Source organism: Phaethon aethereus (genome assembly GCF_964289735.1).
Source record: "Phaethon aethereus genome assembly, chromosome: 20".
In the NCBI taxonomy this organism is placed as follows: domain Eukaryota; kingdom Metazoa; phylum Chordata; class Aves; order Phaethontiformes; family Phaethontidae; genus Phaethon; species Phaethon aethereus.
In genome coordinates, this window is record NC_138596.1 from 8,005,024 (window position 1) to 8,023,951 (window position 18,928).

At 42.7% G+C, this 18,928-nt stretch overlaps 2 protein-coding genes across 2 annotated transcripts in view; one reads left to right on the forward strand and one right to left on the reverse strand.

Moving 5' to 3' along the window:
• DDX31 (DEAD-box helicase 31) overlaps nt 1-10,559 on the reverse strand; it is a gene marked incomplete at its 5' end in the record, with an annotated part of 50,629 nt that extends 40,070 nt beyond the window's left edge. The window contains 11 exons of the mRNA XM_082008901.1: nt 511-617; nt 1,010-1,129; nt 1,993-2,057; nt 3,743-3,784; nt 5,336-5,380; nt 6,075-6,139; nt 6,733-6,803; nt 7,254-7,297; nt 7,829-7,904; nt 8,100-8,353; nt 10,500-10,559. Of these exons, the coding sequence (XP_081865027.1) occupies nt 511-617; nt 1,010-1,129; nt 1,993-2,057; nt 3,743-3,784; nt 5,336-5,380; nt 6,075-6,139; nt 6,733-6,803; nt 7,254-7,297; nt 7,829-7,904; nt 8,100-8,353; nt 10,500-10,559 (949 nt within the window). The remainder of the gene's footprint in view (nt 1-510; nt 618-1,009; nt 1,130-1,992; nt 2,058-3,742; nt 3,785-5,335; nt 5,381-6,074; nt 6,140-6,732; nt 6,804-7,253; nt 7,298-7,828; nt 7,905-8,099; nt 8,354-10,499) is intronic.
• Nucleotides 10,560-10,777: 218 nt separating this feature from the next.
• Nucleotides 10,778-17,788, forward strand: GTF3C4 (general transcription factor IIIC subunit 4; the record flags this gene model as incomplete). Its single annotated transcript, XM_082008900.1, has 5 exons — nt 10,778-11,203; nt 12,100-13,920; nt 15,755-15,885; nt 16,558-16,646; nt 17,724-17,788. The coding sequence occupies exons 1-5, from the start codon at nt 10,871-10,873 to the stop codon at nt 17,786-17,788; spliced, it is 2,439 nt and encodes an 812-aa protein (XP_081865026.1). The 5' UTR covers nt 10,778-10,870.
• Between the last annotated feature and the right edge of the window lie 1,140 nt (nt 17,789-18,928).

Here is an 18,928-nt window from a genome sequence, read left to right on the forward strand (position 1 = left end):
GCCAACTGTGCTATTTTACATCACATAAATGTCTTGACCAAATAGACAGTATTTGGCAGTCCTGTTTTTTAACTGTGTACATGGAAAAAAAACAACAGATCTTCATTGTATCAAGAGTGCAGGAGTGACGAGGCCTGGCTCAATTCCTGCCTCAACAACTGAATTCTTGTATGATACTGAGCAAATCACACAACAGCTGTCCTGTCCCATCATTAGCTTTTTGCCTTAATTCCATATTTGTAAAGCAAACAAACAAACCAGTGCTTCCAGGTTCATGGTGAATTTGCTCTGGAATTTGAGAGAGGTATGTAAGGATCATGTAAGTATATACACTGACAGAAATTCCAGTAACAAAGGACAACTGTCTTAGAACTAAAGAAATCAACAGGCATTAATCCTCTTCTGCAAAGGGCTTCACATGGGGTTGCAATATAATCAGACTCAACCAACTATTTTGCAGTTGCCTGTGCATTATTCAGCTAAAGGAGACACCATCTGTCTATAACCTACCTTCCGTGAGGGTGGCTGAGAGCAGGACATTCTGACGTGTCTCTCTCTCGGCGTTTAAAGCATTGAGTATCACAGCTACATCCTTCTCAAAGCCCAGGTCCAGGATCCTACAAAAACAGCAGAGGTGATGAAGGATGCTGTAGGAAGGGATGAGGAGAAAGTCTTAATGCTGCATGAGCCCATCAGAAATAGGGGAAGTGCTAGAGCTGATCAGATCTTTGGCCCATGTAGCTTCATGTTCCATCTTCAACTTTTGCCAGGGTCAGACATGTCAGAAGACACTGAGAGAATTTCTGCAATAAATAATTGCACAATAATCTGTCCAAAGGGGACATTTCATCCTAATCCCAGACAACTGGTGCTTGGCTGAGGCCACTGAGTCTGAATGGTTTAAGATCGTGTCTGCGTTCTCTTTCCTTTTTTTTTTTTAAATATTTAATGAATTATGATGCAGAGGGTATCATAGTTATTTTCCATATCTAAACACTTGGAAGTTTACCTGTCTGCTTCATCAATAATCAGCCACTGAGTGCGACGGAAATGAATACATTCTGTGGACTTGATGTGATCAACCAGGCGACCAGGAGTTGAAATGAGGATATTTATCCCTTTACGTAATCTGTTTAAATTAAAAAACAAAACAAAAAACCCCACAAACCAACCAAACCCAAAACCACAAAGAAGAAAACAAAAGAAAAAGAAAAAGAAAAAGAAAAAAGAACAGAAAACATAGTGGTTAGCAGTAACTCTGGAATAGGAACCCAGAGTGAGGAACTGGAATCTACAGAGGAAAAAAATCACAGCCACAGTAAAATTAGCAGGGAGAGTACTTTCTCACCGATTAAAACTGAAATTTCTTGCACAGTTAAATTTTATCCTTGATGATCATTGATACTCAGAAGGATAGTCAGTGATAAGGACAAGGTGGAACAAAATATTAATAATACTAAAAATACCCTAAAACACCCAAACTAGGTTTTCTTTTCTAATTGAGTACTTTTTTTTTTTTTTTACTGTCAAGAGTAAACTTCTTTTTGTGTATGCTTATATATATAGAGAAATGAAAATTCCATTTTGGATTATCAGCTTACAATGCAATTCTTGAAAAGGGAAAAGAAAGAGATTTTTAACACCAGGAAATCTCTTCTCCAGAAAGCAATTTCCCCCATAACAAATACAGTTAGGCAGCACTCAGTGGTAAGCAAATACAGGTGTTTTTCAGAAGAGGAAAAAAAAGAACTGACACAAGAGATCATCTTCTCAGAAGGCTCATCAACATTTTAGGAATAGATCCAACTGGGGGAAGTGAATATTTCCTGCTGACCCAGTCACTGTGACTGTGTAAGATCCAGGGGGATCACAGCGTGATCCAAACTCACAATCCTCTCTCCCGGTTAGAAAAGCACTCTGAAGAAGAGTAACGAATAAAAATGCTCTAGAGCAGAAGAACCCAAAATACAATTTAAGAAGCTGGCTTCCTACCTGGCTTTTTCTGATTTTCTCTTTTCTCCCCCCATTAGCACTCCAGGCACAATCCAGGCAAATGGCTACAGAAAGGAAAACCAACACCAATATAGATTCTCCTTAATAAAGAGACAGAGCCTAATAAAAAAAAAAAAGATGTTTCTTGGCAAAAAGAGAAAGGACTGGGGCTAACAGCAGTGTGTATCTGATTTGATCTAACAGATACAGTCTACATGCATGCCCTCACCCACAGCTACATATCAATGGCACCGTTAGTTCTAGCCATGTAACTTGCTTCCCACCTTGTCCAGGAAGAAATGCAATCATTTTTGCACCACTTCCAATCATATAATAATATTTCTTTTCCTTCTCCCCATGTAGCCTAAGTGTTCAAAGACAAGCTACATGCTGTTTCTTCATCTTGCCTTTAACCAATATCTTCCTGTGGCCAAGGAAAATTTAATTAAAACACAGGACCTACAAAGTTTCTATCTACATACATAGACCTCCATGCACACCATCACCACGTCTATGAACATTAAATGTCAGTCTCATTGATATTGGCAGGAGTTTTTGACACTGACTTTAATGAGGTCCAATCCTTCATTGGATCCAATATTGCCCAATAGTTACAGGGGAGATAATGAAACCACAGTACTGCCACTGCCTCACTCGAGAGGAAATGCAGAACAGAAGCAGAGCACAGCTTGTAAGGATTGCACAAATGTGTGACTGGTAAACAGGCTTAAGTTTGCATGGGTCACTGCTTGCCAGAAATGTTCCAACAAAATAGTTTCTACAAAAAGAGTTTCTTTTTAAGGTTTAAAATAAGGAAGAAATCTAAGCAAGATCCAGGCAATATAACCTTAGCAGTTGGCGTTAGCATAATTGCGTCAGGAGCAGCTCAACTAGCCTTTTTCTCTCTCGGTAATTACATAATCATATTACACCCTCTGACTGTCCAGCCCTTCCAAGATCCAGTCAGACCACAATCTAAATCTTCTGCTTTGGGTTACTATGGCAGTTTACGCTGGACTTGATGGTTACTACACATTATACGTAACAAAGAAAAATTAAAAGCTATCAGTCCAGACTTCATCCTTTGAAGGACATCAAAAGTCCACTTATAATAACTTCTAATTACTGTGGAAAAGACTGAAGTGCTTTAAACCTCAGCATGACACAATAAAATCTTACTTGGTACTTCGAGCACTAAAAAAAAGAAGAGTTGGAAAGTGCCGAGGAAGTGGGAATATGGATCAGATAAATGATTTAGATACTTCTAGCTCCATGGTAAGATACGCTGCCCCAATTAAAAGGAAAGCACACTCATTTAATGGTTTTAAAAGCCTCCTAATTTCTCCAGTCATTCAACTGGCAAAGCAGTTCAAGTTCTACTCTCCATCTGAAACCCATCTGTCTAGTATTAGTTTCAGCAAAATGGTACTTGTCATTGTGAGAGTTTCCATTCATAACTCACAGTGAAACAATGGTAGGTATGTCTAAAAACCAAAACGTTGTGAAAATCAACTATGCTTGTTTATGAAAACATGTGCAACTAAGGTGCCATAATTAATCACTTAATTGTTCACTGAATAGTTTTAAACATGCCACAGGGAAATCATGCACTTAAAGACAAACAGCTTTTATCTTGCCCGATGCTGAATTTCCTTAAACATCCAGTTGAATTCACAGGAACTGAAGCTGCTTAGCATCTTACAGCAAGAGGCTCAAGCAATAAGAACAACACAGAGCACTGAATTCTTACCTTAAGTAGTTTCTGCATTGTATCAAAACTTTGGAGTGCAAGCTATGAAAATCAACAAAAGAAAGTGAGCTCTGAGAAAGTCCCTGGACTACGAAGATGGACTACGAGCCCCGCTGGCTCAAAAATCTGTAAGCTAATCTAGTTATGTATATCATCAGAATTCTAAATACACCCTTAATTTTTCTTTTAGAAGATGCTTATTATTTTATTTTCTTGCATAATCCTTCCTTCATTATATTTAGACCCGTTCAAAAACCTCTCTATTGGTTCAGTTCCACAAGCCAGCTCTCGGGACAACAGAGACTTCTGCTGGCTTCTGTGAATGCCCCAGGGAGAAAACAAGCTGAAGCCACAGAAGATTTTGCTCCGCTGCAAGACTGTAAGAGAAAAATAGCACAATTTCTGGAAGAAAACCACTATGAAAAGGAAATGCAGCCCAAAGGTTAGTTATCTTCTGGCAGGGCAGACCGCATTATTGCCTCACCTGACCTACAAAGTGATCATACCACTGCATCTTTCTACATCTCCACTTCCCAGTTGGCAGAACAGAGACGGCATGCACAAAGCTTGCAAACCTAAACGACTGGTCAGTAGGCAGCATTCAGCTGTTGGGTTTCATGTGCTGTCTGACAGCCATTTCTGCTGTGGCAATGAAGATGACCGAGAACGACAATGGTGCCACCCTGACTCATTCATGGAATGAGTATGTGAGCAGGGCTTCATTATGGGAGTAGAACTATTTTAAATGCTCTGACTACACATGCTACATACTATTATTTGCCAAGCTCTAAAGAAAGGCCATTGCTTTCAATACAAAGTAAAAGTAATACCAACTGTAATTACAAATTATCTTTACAAGTACTCTCAATGGCAGCCCTTTAAACAAGCTTATGAACAGTTCCCTACATGCTTAGTATTCATACAGCATCCTAGAGAGGCAGTAAGTTTGCTGCTGTAAAAATTTAAATAGCTTCAGAGCTTTCTCCTTTCATGGAACAGAGCTGAGATATTGCATTGCAGGCTGCATAAAATATTGCACCCCGAACTAGATACCTGCAATCAATTCTCCACATGGAAGTTATCATTTGACATAAAAAAAAAAAGAAAATGTTGATACCCTCCTCTGAAATTGCCTTTGCAATTGCAAATAATATAAATCAAATAAAAGAGACTTCAGTGGAGAAACCAACTCTTGGAAGCCTCATCTTCAGCATTCACTTATGGATTTGAAAAAAGGACTTTAAAAATGAAACGTTTGTATAAACCTACACATTTGCAAAGCTAATTTCATTGGTTTTACTTACTCTCCCTGTGTGAGCTAGGCAAGCTTCTCCCTCCCATGCACTGGGCTAGAGAGTTTCTCCAGTCTTCACAATTATTTCCAACTGCATGAGGAAAACTTATTCCCTCTTTCTTTCTTTGGTATGACTGAACAAAAACGACAACACGCATCTGGAGAGCTAATACTCTTCCTGTGAGTAAAAGGAGTTTTCCAAAGACAGCCCTTCGTGGACCCACATCTACACACTAAAAATCAGTGTTCAAACACTCAGATTCAGACAGAATCAGGAAAAAAAAAAAAAGGCCACCTACCTCTCTTGTTGGGACTAATACGAGTGCATAAGGCCCATCACTGCGCTGCAAACAGAGAAGACAAGAGGTCCGCTAAGAAGAATGGAGAACTGATAGAGCACTTCTATGTCTGCTGTTCACAAAGTGAATTTTGAATGTTTTTAGTACAAGTTTGTACACAACACTTTGCGGTACTCCCTCCCTCCCAGTTTTTAAAAAGATCAACAGTCTTTCAAATACCAATACTGCACTGCCTTCTCTTTCCTGCTTGGAAACCTGCTCACAGTCATACGCAACATTTTATTCCATACACGTATTGTTTCACTCTGGTATTTCTGAGTTGCAGAAATACTCTCATGTTTGGTGCACAGCAACAATCTGTAGGTAGCAGCTGCAGAAGGTAACAATCCAGGATGGGCTGGAACCATTTCAACTCCTAAGGAAAGTCAGGATGATCTCTTTCCATAAAGGTCACAAGAGATGGCAAATCTGCAGCAGCATTTTCTGGTCAACCAGATACAATGATGAGCAATTTAGCCTACTGCATGAAATAATGGGGAATGTGTAACATTGCTCTTGTATCATCTGTATCTCAACAGTACAGGAGGATCACATAAACCACATGCACAAATAAAGGGGAAGGGAGACTGCTTGACCTTTGCATCCAGAACAGACAGTGATGACTACAAGGTAAAAGCTGGATTTTATTTTTGTTAATCTTAATATCAAAAGCAAATGTATTTAATTCTGTTGCACCTACCTTTATTTTGGATTCCATTCCTTGCAAAGACTGTACAAGTGGAATCCCATAGGCAAGAGTTTTACCTTTTTAAAAGGGAGAATATTGGAAGACTTTGCATTAAAAAAGAAGTGGCAATTACAACACTCCAGCAAATTAAAGTACCATTCATCCTACCATTCTTAAACTGAGGTCAGAGTCTGGAAAAGTTTTAATTAAGTAGAAAGTTTCCAGAACGGAAAATTGACAGGCAATTCACCTAAGGGTTAAATTAAAAAAGGAGAGGTAGTGGTAACCTACTAAGACCTATCTAAATAAATATACCCATCTACCCAAGGAAATGAGACATCCAGGCACAGTTGGCTGTAGAGCAAGCACATAAGTTTGTATGGTAAGAGCATGTGCTGCTTAGCTCCACCGGCCTCCTGGATCTGCATCTCCAGTGTAAGCCTCAGAACAGCCCCACATGCAATGGCTGGCAGCTGCACATCAACATTCAGTCCCATCACTGCATCGTTACAGAAGTTTGCACAGCATCTGTCTGTGTCACGGCAGTCCCACGCCAGGCTTCCCAGCCTGTCGCTTTCATGAGCTGTGCTGGGAAGGTGAGGTTTTGGTTCTGTATTTGGGATCCAGTTTAATATGCCCTAGCGAAGGAGACTGACAATTAAATACTGACCTGAACCAGTCTGAGATCTCACTAGAGCATCTTTGCCTTGCAGGAGCACAGGGATTGTTTCCTTCTGAACACTGCATAACAAACAAAGCAGGTTAGGAAACACAAATGCAACACAGGATAGAATCCTAAGGTTTTAACATACAGTGACTATTTCAAACCTGTTTACCCCAAGTTGCACGCATTCATCTCTGCTGTGTAGCTACATCAGTAGAGGTCATTTCTAAGGAAAGTCACTAGACAGACATCAGATGTGATAAATTGAAAAAAGAAGATTTTGTGATTCAAGTACCCAATTAGAAGGCAGGACTCCAAGGTTCCACCTTCAGCTGTGACTACTGACTTGCTGTGTAACTTACAAGTTACTTTTCATCCCAAATTTTGAAAGCAACAAACCCTATGGCAAATGGGACAGCTTAACAGGTGCTGTGTTCTTCACAAACCAATTACATATAATGAAACAACTATAGATGATTGGCTTTAAGGGGTAGCAAAGGGCAAAGTTTTTATATGAATTTGCTTACCTGGTCATGCTACTTATCTTTAGAACAGTGTTTATTGTGGATATCTAGAGAGACAATAAAGAGCAGTAAACAAATTTCATTGTCAAACTGTTCCTTTTGTTATTTTTTATAGTACACTATATATATGTAAACACTATATATATATACTTATGTACTACTTTTATAGTACAGGATAGAGCAAAAACCAGAAGACTGATGCTTATTCTCTACATTACTGGTCCAGTGCAACCGGGTGGAAAAGCTCCCAGGTCGTCAAAGTAATTCTCAGTTAATCAGACTTACACCATTGCTGGTACATCATGAAATATCAGACTTGTTAAAATACTGCATGCCCAAATAGTTTTCTGCGGTTTTTCTGGTATTACAACTGCAAACAGTGAAGAGTGCTGGGACAGTGTGTTTGGGGATGGGTCAGGACACTGGCCAGCATGCTGAGCTAAGATGCTACAACAAAATCAGGCAAAGTACTGGCAATTCTATCCAAGTCACCAAAACAGGTGCATCTCTCAGCTCTCTAATCTCCGCCCCCCCTCAAAAAAGCATGTTTCAAGGCACGTGGCCTTCCTGCCACTCACCAGATGCGGATGCAGGTCCAACTGGTTAAAAGAATCTGTAGTGAAAACATTTTCTTGCACCTGCTGTACTGCTTTTCTGAGTTAGCGGAAACAAACCGAAAGAAACCAAAGCACATGGTGTGGTTAAAAATTGTACAATAGTATTCTACGAAAACAGCAATGAAACTACATGTACCAAGCAACTGCTTTGCCCGAGCAAGGGCAAGAATTCAAGACACTGAATTTCGAGGCATTGAAGGGGTTTTTCTCCTCAATCATTTGTCTAAAATACCTGTGAATTTTTGGGATATCAGGGTTGTTTCTAAACAGGCTGGACGTCTTAATGAAAGGTTTGCTTTTCTGGCTTTCATTTCGGTTGTGAGTCAACTGCTTCTTAGGAACAGGTTTTTGTGATGAACTTCCCTTTTCCCTGGTATCAGCTTCCGTAGCACATTTCTTGGAGGTGTTTATTGATGGCTTACGTTTGCGTTTCAAAGGTGGGTTTCCATGTGGTGACTGGAGCCTTCTTTTCAGAGCATTAGATTGCTTTAACGTTAACAAACAAACCAGATAGACAGCAAGAATTCATTAATGACTGAGAATTAACAACACGGTGTCATGTTGAATACAAACATCATCCCACAGATAGATCCCTTATTTTATTTGAATCCCCTACCCCATGACTAAAGAAACTAAGTTTGATTTTTGCAGCTAGACAGTTCCTACTCTAACAGATTCATCACCACGCCTGAGACCTCTTAACATTACTGAAATACAAAGAGAAATCTACAGTCCTATATAGTGCTCATCTCTAAAGGATTTAATCGAGCTTCTCCAGTAACTGAGCAAAACATGCTTTAAAAATCTCTCTCAAAAGCTCTGCAAATCTCCTGTTTACACTAAAGCCACCTCTGTAGGCTTCCTTCTTTCTGTGGGCAGGAGGGATGGCCTGTACTTCACTCCAACTTATGCTTCTGCCAACTTTCAGCATTTCCGAGCTCTTTGTTTCTTCTTTTGCAGCCATCAGTTTATTTTACTGATCATCTTAATCATCTTAACCAAAACTTTTGCTCTCCCCATATCCCTCCAGCAACAGTGAAGAAAATTAAATTTAACTTCCTTTGGTCTCCAAAGCTCTTCAATGTCTCCCAGCCCTTTTTCAATGAACTTGTTTATCCCGACACGACTGCAAGCCTCCTGAAATGTGTGAAATGGCAGCACAATCTTGCCCCACTTTCCTCTCTCTCTTCCCCACTCCTAGCTGCACACTCTGATTTTCTTTGTCCTCCTATGAACTATACTGTTTTCAAGCTGTATTATTTTTTTCACTTGTTTCTTCACATTTTTGGCAACCAACCAAAAAGCAACCTCCTTCCACCAACATTCACTATCAGAAAAACAATGGTGATGGTGCCCTACTTCAAAGTACCTAATATAATCAGGTAAAACACTTAGCGCTCTCATACTTTTGCACAGTACTTTAAGAACAATTTAAAAGTTAGGAATAATAATTGAAAAAACTTAGAATCACTGTAACAATAACTTTAAAATTGAAAATGTCAATTTGGCTAAATGGTTAAAACCCATTCATCACAGAACCATTAAGGTTGGAAAAGATCTTTAAGATCATCAAGTCCAACCACCAACCCAACACCACCAAGCCCACTAAACCATATCCCAAAGTGCCACATCTACATGTTTTTTGAACACTTCCAGTGATGGTGACTCCACCACGGCCCTGGGCAGCCTGTTCCAACGTTTGACCACTCTCTCAGTAAAGAGATTTTTCCTAATATCCAGTCTAACCCTTCCCTAGTGCAACCTGAGGCCATTTCCTGCCATCCGACCGCTGTTTACTTGGGAGAAGAGACCAACACCCTCTTCGCCACAACCTCCTTTCAGGTAGTTGTAGAGAGCGATAAGGTCTCCCCTCAGCCTCCTCTTCTCCAGACTAAACCACCCCAGTTCCCTCAGCCGCTCCTCATCAGACTTGTGCTCCAGATCCCTCACCAGCTTCGTTGCCCTTCTCTGGACATGCTCCAGCAACTCAATGTCCTTCTTGTAGTGAGGGGCCCAAAACCGAAACTTCTTGTTCTCCTTTCCACAAACTTAAGAGAGTAAAGCAGCTGTTCCTGCAGCTCATTGCATTCCCGCAATTAGAAGTTTACGCTAAAACTTAAGATGACTCCCCCTCCCTGGCAGCATTTCAAAGCTTCTCTACATGAGGTAGAGGCCTGCAAAGCGTTCCCCGCAGCTTCAGCGGTCAGCCCCCAACAAGGCAAAAGCCGCTAACAACGTAAGGAAAGCGCACAGCAACCCCACAGCACCCCGTTTAAAGGCATTAGGGAAGCTCGAACCTGCCGTTTCCCACCCGCTCCCTGACGAGCCTTCCCCCTCCATAACCACCATCAAGGTGCCCGGCCCCTGGGAGGCTATCAACGCCGCCGTGGGGAGAGGAAGCCAAAGGCTCGATTTAATAACTTTTTAGAGGCTGACTCCCCCCCGCCCCGCTGACCATGGCTCCCCCGAGCCAGCCCCCAGCCGGTACCCCCCCCCCCCCCAAATTCCAGTCAGGGAGAGAGCCGCGGCTTCGGCCCGCTGCGGCATCCCGGGTCCCGGCAGCGTGACGGCTGGCTCGGGCCGGGCCCCCAGCCGTCGCGGGCCGGGCTCCAGCCTCCTCCGGCTCACCTACCCGGCTAGGGGCCCGCGGCGCTGAGCTGAGGTTGAGGAGCAGCGTCCCGCCCGCCGCCATGGCCCACCGCTTCCCGCAGGGCCCCGGGGCCGCCCGTCGAGCCGGGCCCAGCCCACGAGGGCGGAGGGGAAGCGAACGAAGCGCCGAGGCGGCCCCCTGAGGGAACGGTCACTCGCCTGGGGCCCCCAGCCGCATCCGTCCCGCTGCGGGGGCTCAGCACGGTGCCTGCCCGCTACTCCTGCCCGCGCCGCGGGGCCCGCGGGGCAGCGCAGGCGCCAGCGGGGCAGCCCCAGCCGGGGCGGCCGGGGGCTTCGGCGGCGGCGGCGACGCATGCGCGCTACGGCCCGAGGGGCCGGTGAGGCGGTGGTAAGATGGCGGCGGCGGCAGAGCGCGGGGGTAGCCTCTCGCTGTCGGTGGGGGAGGAGGAGCCGCCGCTGGGGCTCGACTCGCTCGTCGAGGAGGCGGCGGCGGTGCCGAGCGCCGGGTTCCGGCTGACGGCGGTGCGGCGGGAGCCGGCGGTGCGGCTGCAGCACGGCGTCAGCGGGTTGGAGCCGCTGGCCTGGTCGGAGGACCACCGGGTGTCGGTGAGCACGGCCCGCAGTATCGCCGTCCTGGAGCAGCTCAGCGACATCCACAGTGGTGGGCAGGAGATGGTCATCCACCGCACGGCCGTGCCCGCGCCCTCCACCGCCTGTCTCCTCAAGGTGAGCCGGCCGCGGCGGTGGGCACCGGCCGCCTGCCCCGCCGCGGGGCCCGGGATTGCCCCGCCGCGTCCCCGCGTCCCCCCGGGCGGTGGAGGAGCCCTCGGGGCCGGCTCCCCGCCCCGGGCCGCTCCTGCCCCGCGCACGGCTTGTTACAGTGCAGGTTCTATCTGATGCATGGGTGTGTTTTAAAAGCGGAGGGGAGGAAAAAACATGGGTGTGTTTTAAAAGCGGAGGGGAGGAAAAAACATGTACAGCCCAGTAATGTCAGGGTGAGACCTGAGCTGGTATTGGGGGGATTTCAGGGATTCTGAAGTTCAGCAGCTTTTCTGAGAATCGCTTGAGTGCCGGTACTTTGATGACAATTATTTCAGTAAAATTTTAAGTATAAATTTTTCTTTCTTTGCTAGCAAAGCTGAAAGTTTTTTGCAATGGGGACTGTTTTGGGTTTCATAGGAGCATCTGAGTTTTTACACTCCATAGCACAGAGAAGTAGCAAGTCTGAGTAAATATTGTATTAAATAATAATTCTGTTGTGGATCTAAATTTTTTTTTCCAGAACCATGCTGAGAATATGGAATAACTTGAGTTGAGACATGGAGTGCTTTACAGTTTGAATGTTATGCCAAGTACTTTTAAATACACAGTGGAGAACAAAAGTATGAAAGCAAGCTCTTTGGCTCAGCAGACAAAGGTTCAATAGCTGAAAGTTAAAACTATACAAATTCAGGCCGACAATGAAGCTTAAGTCTTTAAGAATGAGGTTAATTAGCCATTGGAACAGTGTAGTATAGGTAGTGATAGAGGATGTTCTATTTCAACTGGAAATTAATTCCAGGAAAGTCTTCCTAAAAAAAAGTTCTACAATTGTTTTACAAGTTCTTTTTCTTATCTTTTAGGTTGGTCCAAAAAAGGAGGTAGCAGAATGTAAGGAAAAGTTCGCAAGTTCAGTGGATCCAACGGTTAGTCAAACTTTTATGCTAGATCGAGTATTCAACCCTGAAGGAAAGTCGCTGCCGCCTATGCGAGGATTCAAGTATTCCAGCTGGTCGCCACTGGGCTGTGACGCCAATGGAAGATGCCTGCTTGCAGCTTTAACCATGGACAATCGATTGACCATCCACGCAAACCTCAACAGGCTACAGTGGGTGCAGCTGGTGGACCTGACAGAAATCTATGGGGAGCGTTTGTATGAAGCCAGTTACAAACTTTCTAAGGCTGACACTCCCAGGGGAGAACTAGGAGACTTCCCTGAATTTCAGCGACGGCACAGCATGCAGACTCCAGTGCGCATGGAGTGGTCGGGCATCTGCACCACTCAGCAGGTTAAACACAACAATGAATGCCGGGATGTTGGTAGCGTGCTCTTAGCAGTACTCTTTGAAAACGGTAACATTGCAGTTTGGCAATTTCAGCTTCCGTTTCTGGGTAAGGAATCAATTACTTCTTGCAATACCATAGAGTCTGGAATAAATTCCCCAAGTGTGTTGTCTTGGTGGGAATATGAACATAACAACCGAAAGATGAGTGGACTTATTGTAGGGAGTGCATTTGGACCGGTTAAGATCCTTCCTGTCAATCTAAAAGCAGTCAAAGGCTACTTTACTCTGAGACAACCTGTAGTCTTATGGCAAGAAATGGACCAGTTACCAGTGCATAGTATCAAATGTATTCCTCTTTACCACCCCTACCAGAAATGTAGTTGTAGCTTAGTGGTGGCTGCAAGAGGAGCTTATGTGTTTTGGTGTCTCCTGTTGATATCCAAAGCAGGTCTGAATGTCCATAATTCCCATGTGACAGGGCTTCATTCTTTGCCAATCGTATCTATGACTGCAGACAAACAGAATGGCACGGTGTATACGTGCTCCAGTGATGGAAAGGTAAGGCAGCTGATTCCTATATTCACAGACGTTGCTTTAAAGTTTGAGCACCAGCTGATTAAGCTCTCGGAAGTGTTTGGCTCTGTCAGGACTCACGGAATAGCTGTTAGCCCGTGTGGTGCTTACTTAGCAGTTATTACAACGGAGGGCATGACTAACGGTCTTCACCCAGTTAACAAAAACTACCAAGTTCAGTTTGTAACCCTTAAGACTTTTGAGGAGGCAGCTGCGCAGCTCTTGGAATCTTCTGTTCAGAACCTTTTCCGGCAAGTGGACTTGACAGATCTTGTACGCTGGAAAATTCTGAAGGATAAGCATATTCCTCAATTCTTACAGGAAGCACTGGACAAAAAGATTGAGAGCTGTGGTTCTACTTACTTCTGGCGGTTTAAGCTATTTCTCCTGAGGATTTTGTACCAGTCAATGCAGAAAGCTCCCTCAGAGGTCATGTGGAGACCTTCACATGAGGATGCAAAAATCTTAATATCGGATTCCCCTGGGATGGGCAGTACTGAAGATGATCAAGAGGAAGGAACTTCTAAACAAGCCAGCAAGCAGAGCCTATGTGACACAGGCAAAGGTATGGACATAGATGACACTGCAGATGATTCTCTTCCGCAGTCGAGTGACGTAGGAGGCCATGAGCCAATGGAAGAAAAGCTGCTTGAAATACAGGCACAAATTGAGGCAGTAGAAATGCACTTGACACGAGAACACATGAAACGGGTGCTGGGAGAAGTTTATCTACACACATGGATTACAGAAAACACCAGTATTCCCACCAGAGGAGTCTGTGACTTCTTAATGTCCGATGATGGCTATGATGACAGAACAGCACGAGTAAGTGCACCTCTATGCTCTGGGGATTCAGCGTTACAAGTGACTTCTTTCTCCCCCTCCATATCCTTAAATGAAAATACAACTTTGGGGGTGGGAAAGAGAACTGTAATCATGTCATCCTTGCCAGTCAGCTTCTGTTGAACTTACAGCTTAAGTTGTCAGTCCTTGAAATTTTGGAGTAGGAAAGAATGTAAATACAGGTGTTGAAATTTGGATCAGGTACAATAAAGAATAAGCATGCCTGAGTTTTTGCAGAACAAGGGAGAGGACCACGGTTATTCCACTGCTGTTGGTGGGTTTAGAATGTGGACTGATTGATAGCGAAGTTTGTTTTCATGGTTAAGCTTATTTAATCTAGCATCTCTAAACTGAATTTAGGAGATATTTCCTGTAGTCAGTTATGTCTGCAGTTTTAAAATTCAGATTTGTATTATCACTTCTTAAAGTATTTATAATTGAAAGTACTGTGACTGTTCAGGTGATACATCGGGTCTTGTCATTGCTCCATGAGCCTCCAGTGAAAAGATCAGTTACAGAGGTTCAGAAAGTGATTGTGTTTTATGCGTTAAATCCCGTGGTCCAGAACTTCATGCAGGGCTTTAACCAAGCTGACTGAATATCTTTGTTGTAACATACCTGGCCTGAACATTCAGGCACACTTGCATGTATTAAACTACAATAAATAAGCGTAACTGAATGCTTGGCCATGACAGGAACTCTTCCCAAACTTGCAATACTCCCTAGCAAAATAAAAGCATAACTGTAAGGACAGTATCCTGACTATTGCAATGTGTAGAGCAAGTATTTATGACAGGAGATAAGTAATCGGTGAACCTTGCACTGGGCAATGAAGTTTTCTGAACATAGACATCAGGCAAAGGAAGCTTCAGTGGGAACGCTCTGCCATCAGCCTCCCGGCTCTTAAGACTTGAAGACAAGACTGTTTCAGGTGTCTCTACCACTTTGTATGAGCAGAGAACAGTTCTTTTCAGTACCTAAATCCTTAAATCACTTGAACTCTAAAAATGAACCTTAATATTGCATCTGGAAGGAAGCACATTTCCCTTACTGATGTAGGGTGGTGGTCTCTCTGCTGGACTTAGAAGCAAGCAGGCCACACAGTGTGACCCTCAGTAATTCCCTAGGAGAGTATTCTGGCAGAATGGCTGTGATATTCTAGCATCCAATTACTACAGATTGAACGTTTGAGAGGTTGCTTTTCTTACCTTGTTTAGAAGATTTTTCTTTTTATGGTGATTAAAAGCTGACTTCCAAATTCTATTTTATCTATTAGTTTGCTGTCACATTTTAAAGGTCCTTGGGATGTGGTTTATATCTATTGAAATGTAAAAGGCAAATTTGATCACATGAATGTTCTGCTATAAACATTATGTATACTCCAAGATGACTGCTGAAGACATGCATCCAAGTAATTTCTGAACAAGATTTTTTTTTTTTTTAGCACATCCATTGTGATAGGCTTGAGACCTTGAAAGCGTTGCTATAATGATCAGTGGCATCCTCTGAAGTGGTATAATACCAATTTCTTCAGTACCTTTTAAACTTGCAAGTAGCATAATATAACACCGTTGCTCTTAAGTTCTGTATCCCTTTAGTATAGGACAGAAATCTTTAGGACATGACAAAATGAGAATAAATTAATACATATCAATGCATTATATTTCTTATATGTACATTTATTTTTATTCAGTGAGGTGGATAGATCTTTGCATCCTGTATCATACTCTGAAATCACAATATCCTGAGAGATGTTTCCACCCTTCAGTAGGCAGCTGCCTTGCTGTAAGCCATGCTGACTGCTGTGTATTCCCAGGTGCTGATTGGGCATATCTTAAAGAAAATGAACAAACAGACTTTTCCAGAGCACTGCAGCTTGTGTAAAGAGATCCTGCCGTTCACCGATCGCAAACAGGCAGTCTGCTCCAATGGACATATTTGGCTCAGGTAATCTGTTCCTAAAGAATTTTTGCCATCTCTCTGACTATTTTAAACATATTTAAATAGCTAACCTAGCGCCCTTTCTAGTGACAGTCACGAAGCATGTTACCCATGCTGCAGTTAATTGCTGTTACCTGGTCCCTTCCTCTGAGAGAGAGGGCATTCTGGATTTGGTTTGGTTCTCTTACAAGTACACTGTTTTCAAAATAAACCACATTTGATAATCTTTTTTTCTTCAAGCAGCAGGTGGGAGAGGGTAGGGAGAAAGTGTGTCTGTGGGAAAGTCAAGCACAAGCCATGCTTTGGAACAACATATGAAGGAGAGTTTGTTCTAGCTACTTCAGCATTTGAAAACAAAGTAATTTAACAAAGAATGATTGGAAACAACTACACAGAGAAGTCAGACATATTCTGGAATATCTAGAAAAGGAAATCTTCCCATGTGGATTTATTGGGTACAGATTTTCCCAGGAGAATTGGCAGGTCAGTAGTCTGTGACTTAAAGAAAAACCTTTGCCTAAAAGATCTTATGCACTAGTTTGGCTAAATAGTCATTGCCTTAATGACACTGTGGTTCTTCCCCTGTGCAGCAACCCTCAACCCAGGGCACAGGAGCAGGTCACAAAACAAAATAACAAAACATGAAGCCTTTTGATAAAACACCTTGTCCTTTCACAGGTGCTTTCTAACCTACCAGTCCTGTCAGAGTTTGGTATACAGGAGGTGTTTGCTTCACGACAGCATTGCACGGCATCCAACCCCAGAAGGTAAACTGTTCCTGTGGGCAAAAGGGTCAGGATTATGTTGTCTTGAGTTTTACCTGCAAAATGACTTGAATTAGTTTCAGCGACTGTTCTCTTTTAGGCAGTTATCGTGTGAAGTACTAGTACTCAGCATTTGACGGTGTGGTGGTGTTGTCCAGGCATTAGTGGCCTATGTTAATTACGAAATAATGACTACAGAAATTAATTGGTAAATACTGCATTTTAATGAGAGCTGGGTAAACATGTTGTCTGTGCTAGAGTGCTACAACCGTTAGCTTATATTCATGTTGAATATGTTAGGATCCAGTTCTGCGAGTGATGAAGGTTTCTATTTCAGTGCAAGCTGCACTGATCCAACGCAGGTTAAGAAATAGTTGGCACCTTGCTGGCTTAGGTCCCAAACTGCTGTTAAGTACATCACTCAGAGACAGTAATGGCCAGCTGTGGGGGCCAGTCGACATTTTGGCTTTGCATTTTCAGAGTTTGAGGAAGGACAAGCTGTACAAGAAAACTGTTTTCTTCCCAACTGGTACACTTAAAAAAAAAAAAAAAAAATTGTGGAGTACTCTAACAAGTTGTCTTAAAGTGTAGGTGATACTTTTCTTCTCCCCATAATATGTGGGTATTCCAGTCAGCACTAAGGATCAACTACATAACTTAAACCTCTGTAGAGAGAGGCTGTAAACTTAATTTCCTTATACCGGAGAGGGACAAAGAAACAGGAACCAAGGACTGCATTATGTGAAGGATCTAATTTCAGTTAAAAAAATGAGAACACTACATTTATGGCATGGTGATCCTTTAAATTTTTCTCCTATGTAGCTATTTAGATGAGTATGTAATGATATAGCATGGACTGTTTCACCTTAATTTTGTCCCCTACTGAAGTAGAATTCAAACTGGCATTACTTGAAATTTCTAGCCAGAAATAAAGTTGTATTCTTTCTGAACTCTCACTTAATCCTGCATGATGAATATGTACAAACTGTCTCAGGATTACTATTCAGTTCGTCCACCTCGGGCGTCATTTCTGTGTTCATGCTACTTCCAGTTTTAAACAACTTGTTTCCTTATTTGCAGATCCTGAATGGATCAAGAGGTTATTGCAAGGACCTTGCACGTTCTGCGATTCTCCTGTGTTCTAGAGAAGAGCTATGTAAAAACTGAAAGTATTTTCTCTACTGCATAAGCTCCCTTCAGTCTGGAAGGATGTCAAGCGCAGGAATACAGACTTTATTGGAGAGGGAAGACATTGTCCACAACCCTGTAAATAGAACATTGGAGATTCTAGAAACTCCTTAAGTCCAGAGCCCGTTCCATGCTCCAGAAACAAGAGTACATCTGGAAGAGTGAGTTTATAAAGTGGTTTGGAAATGCACCCCATTGAAGCATCAGCAGTTGGACATGCTTCCTTTTACTGAAAAGGAGCTGAAGTCATAGGCACACAGTGAGAACTGTCCTTTCTGCCCGACAACTGTGCGATTTCCCAAAAGCTAGGACGGGAACAGCGGAGCTGCCTCTTGAATGGTCTTGGTGGGTAGAAAAGGCTTCAGCTTGTAGTGCTCTCGTTTGCTTTTTAACAAGCACTGGCACTTGCTGCAGAATATTAAACTATCAAAATAATTTGTGGTTCTAATTTCTTGCAGAGTGAAGCGTATGCCAGTTACAGCCATATGAAAGAAATTGGCCATTATATTTGTTTCACTTAAAGTCTAGAAGAATAACTGCCTCTTAACTGTTATAACAGTATTGCAGTCACAAGGGTAATATTGGCTGCCTGGGTCAAATATGGATCAGTAAGAATAATTTTTAAATGTAATAATTATTAAACTAATAGCAATTAGATTAAACACTAATATATATATAATTTCCGATGCTCTTAAGTCTCTTGCCCCACTTTCTTTTTCTGAACTAAGTTCCAATTGCTTCCTTGCTTCTGGCAATGTATATGCCTTTTGTTTCACTTAACGCTCTACCGACAGGAATCATCTTTTTCCAGTGTAACTCAGTTACCAAAACCATTACCAATTTACCTTATTTTTCAATAGAAGCGAGAGTCTCTCTTATACAGAAACTGAGGTTCACAGAAGTTTCCCAGCTGACGGTTTCTCTTTTCATAATAATGCAGTTAAAAAAAAGCAAAAAATCCCCACCACCCAAACCCCACCATGGCTAAGAAGTTATAGGTGAAGTCTCCACAAGTGTCATGGAGTCTGGTGAAACTGCTCGTGTGTAACCCTGACTTTCTCATCAAGAGATTCACAAATACACCAGTGATGTAGCAT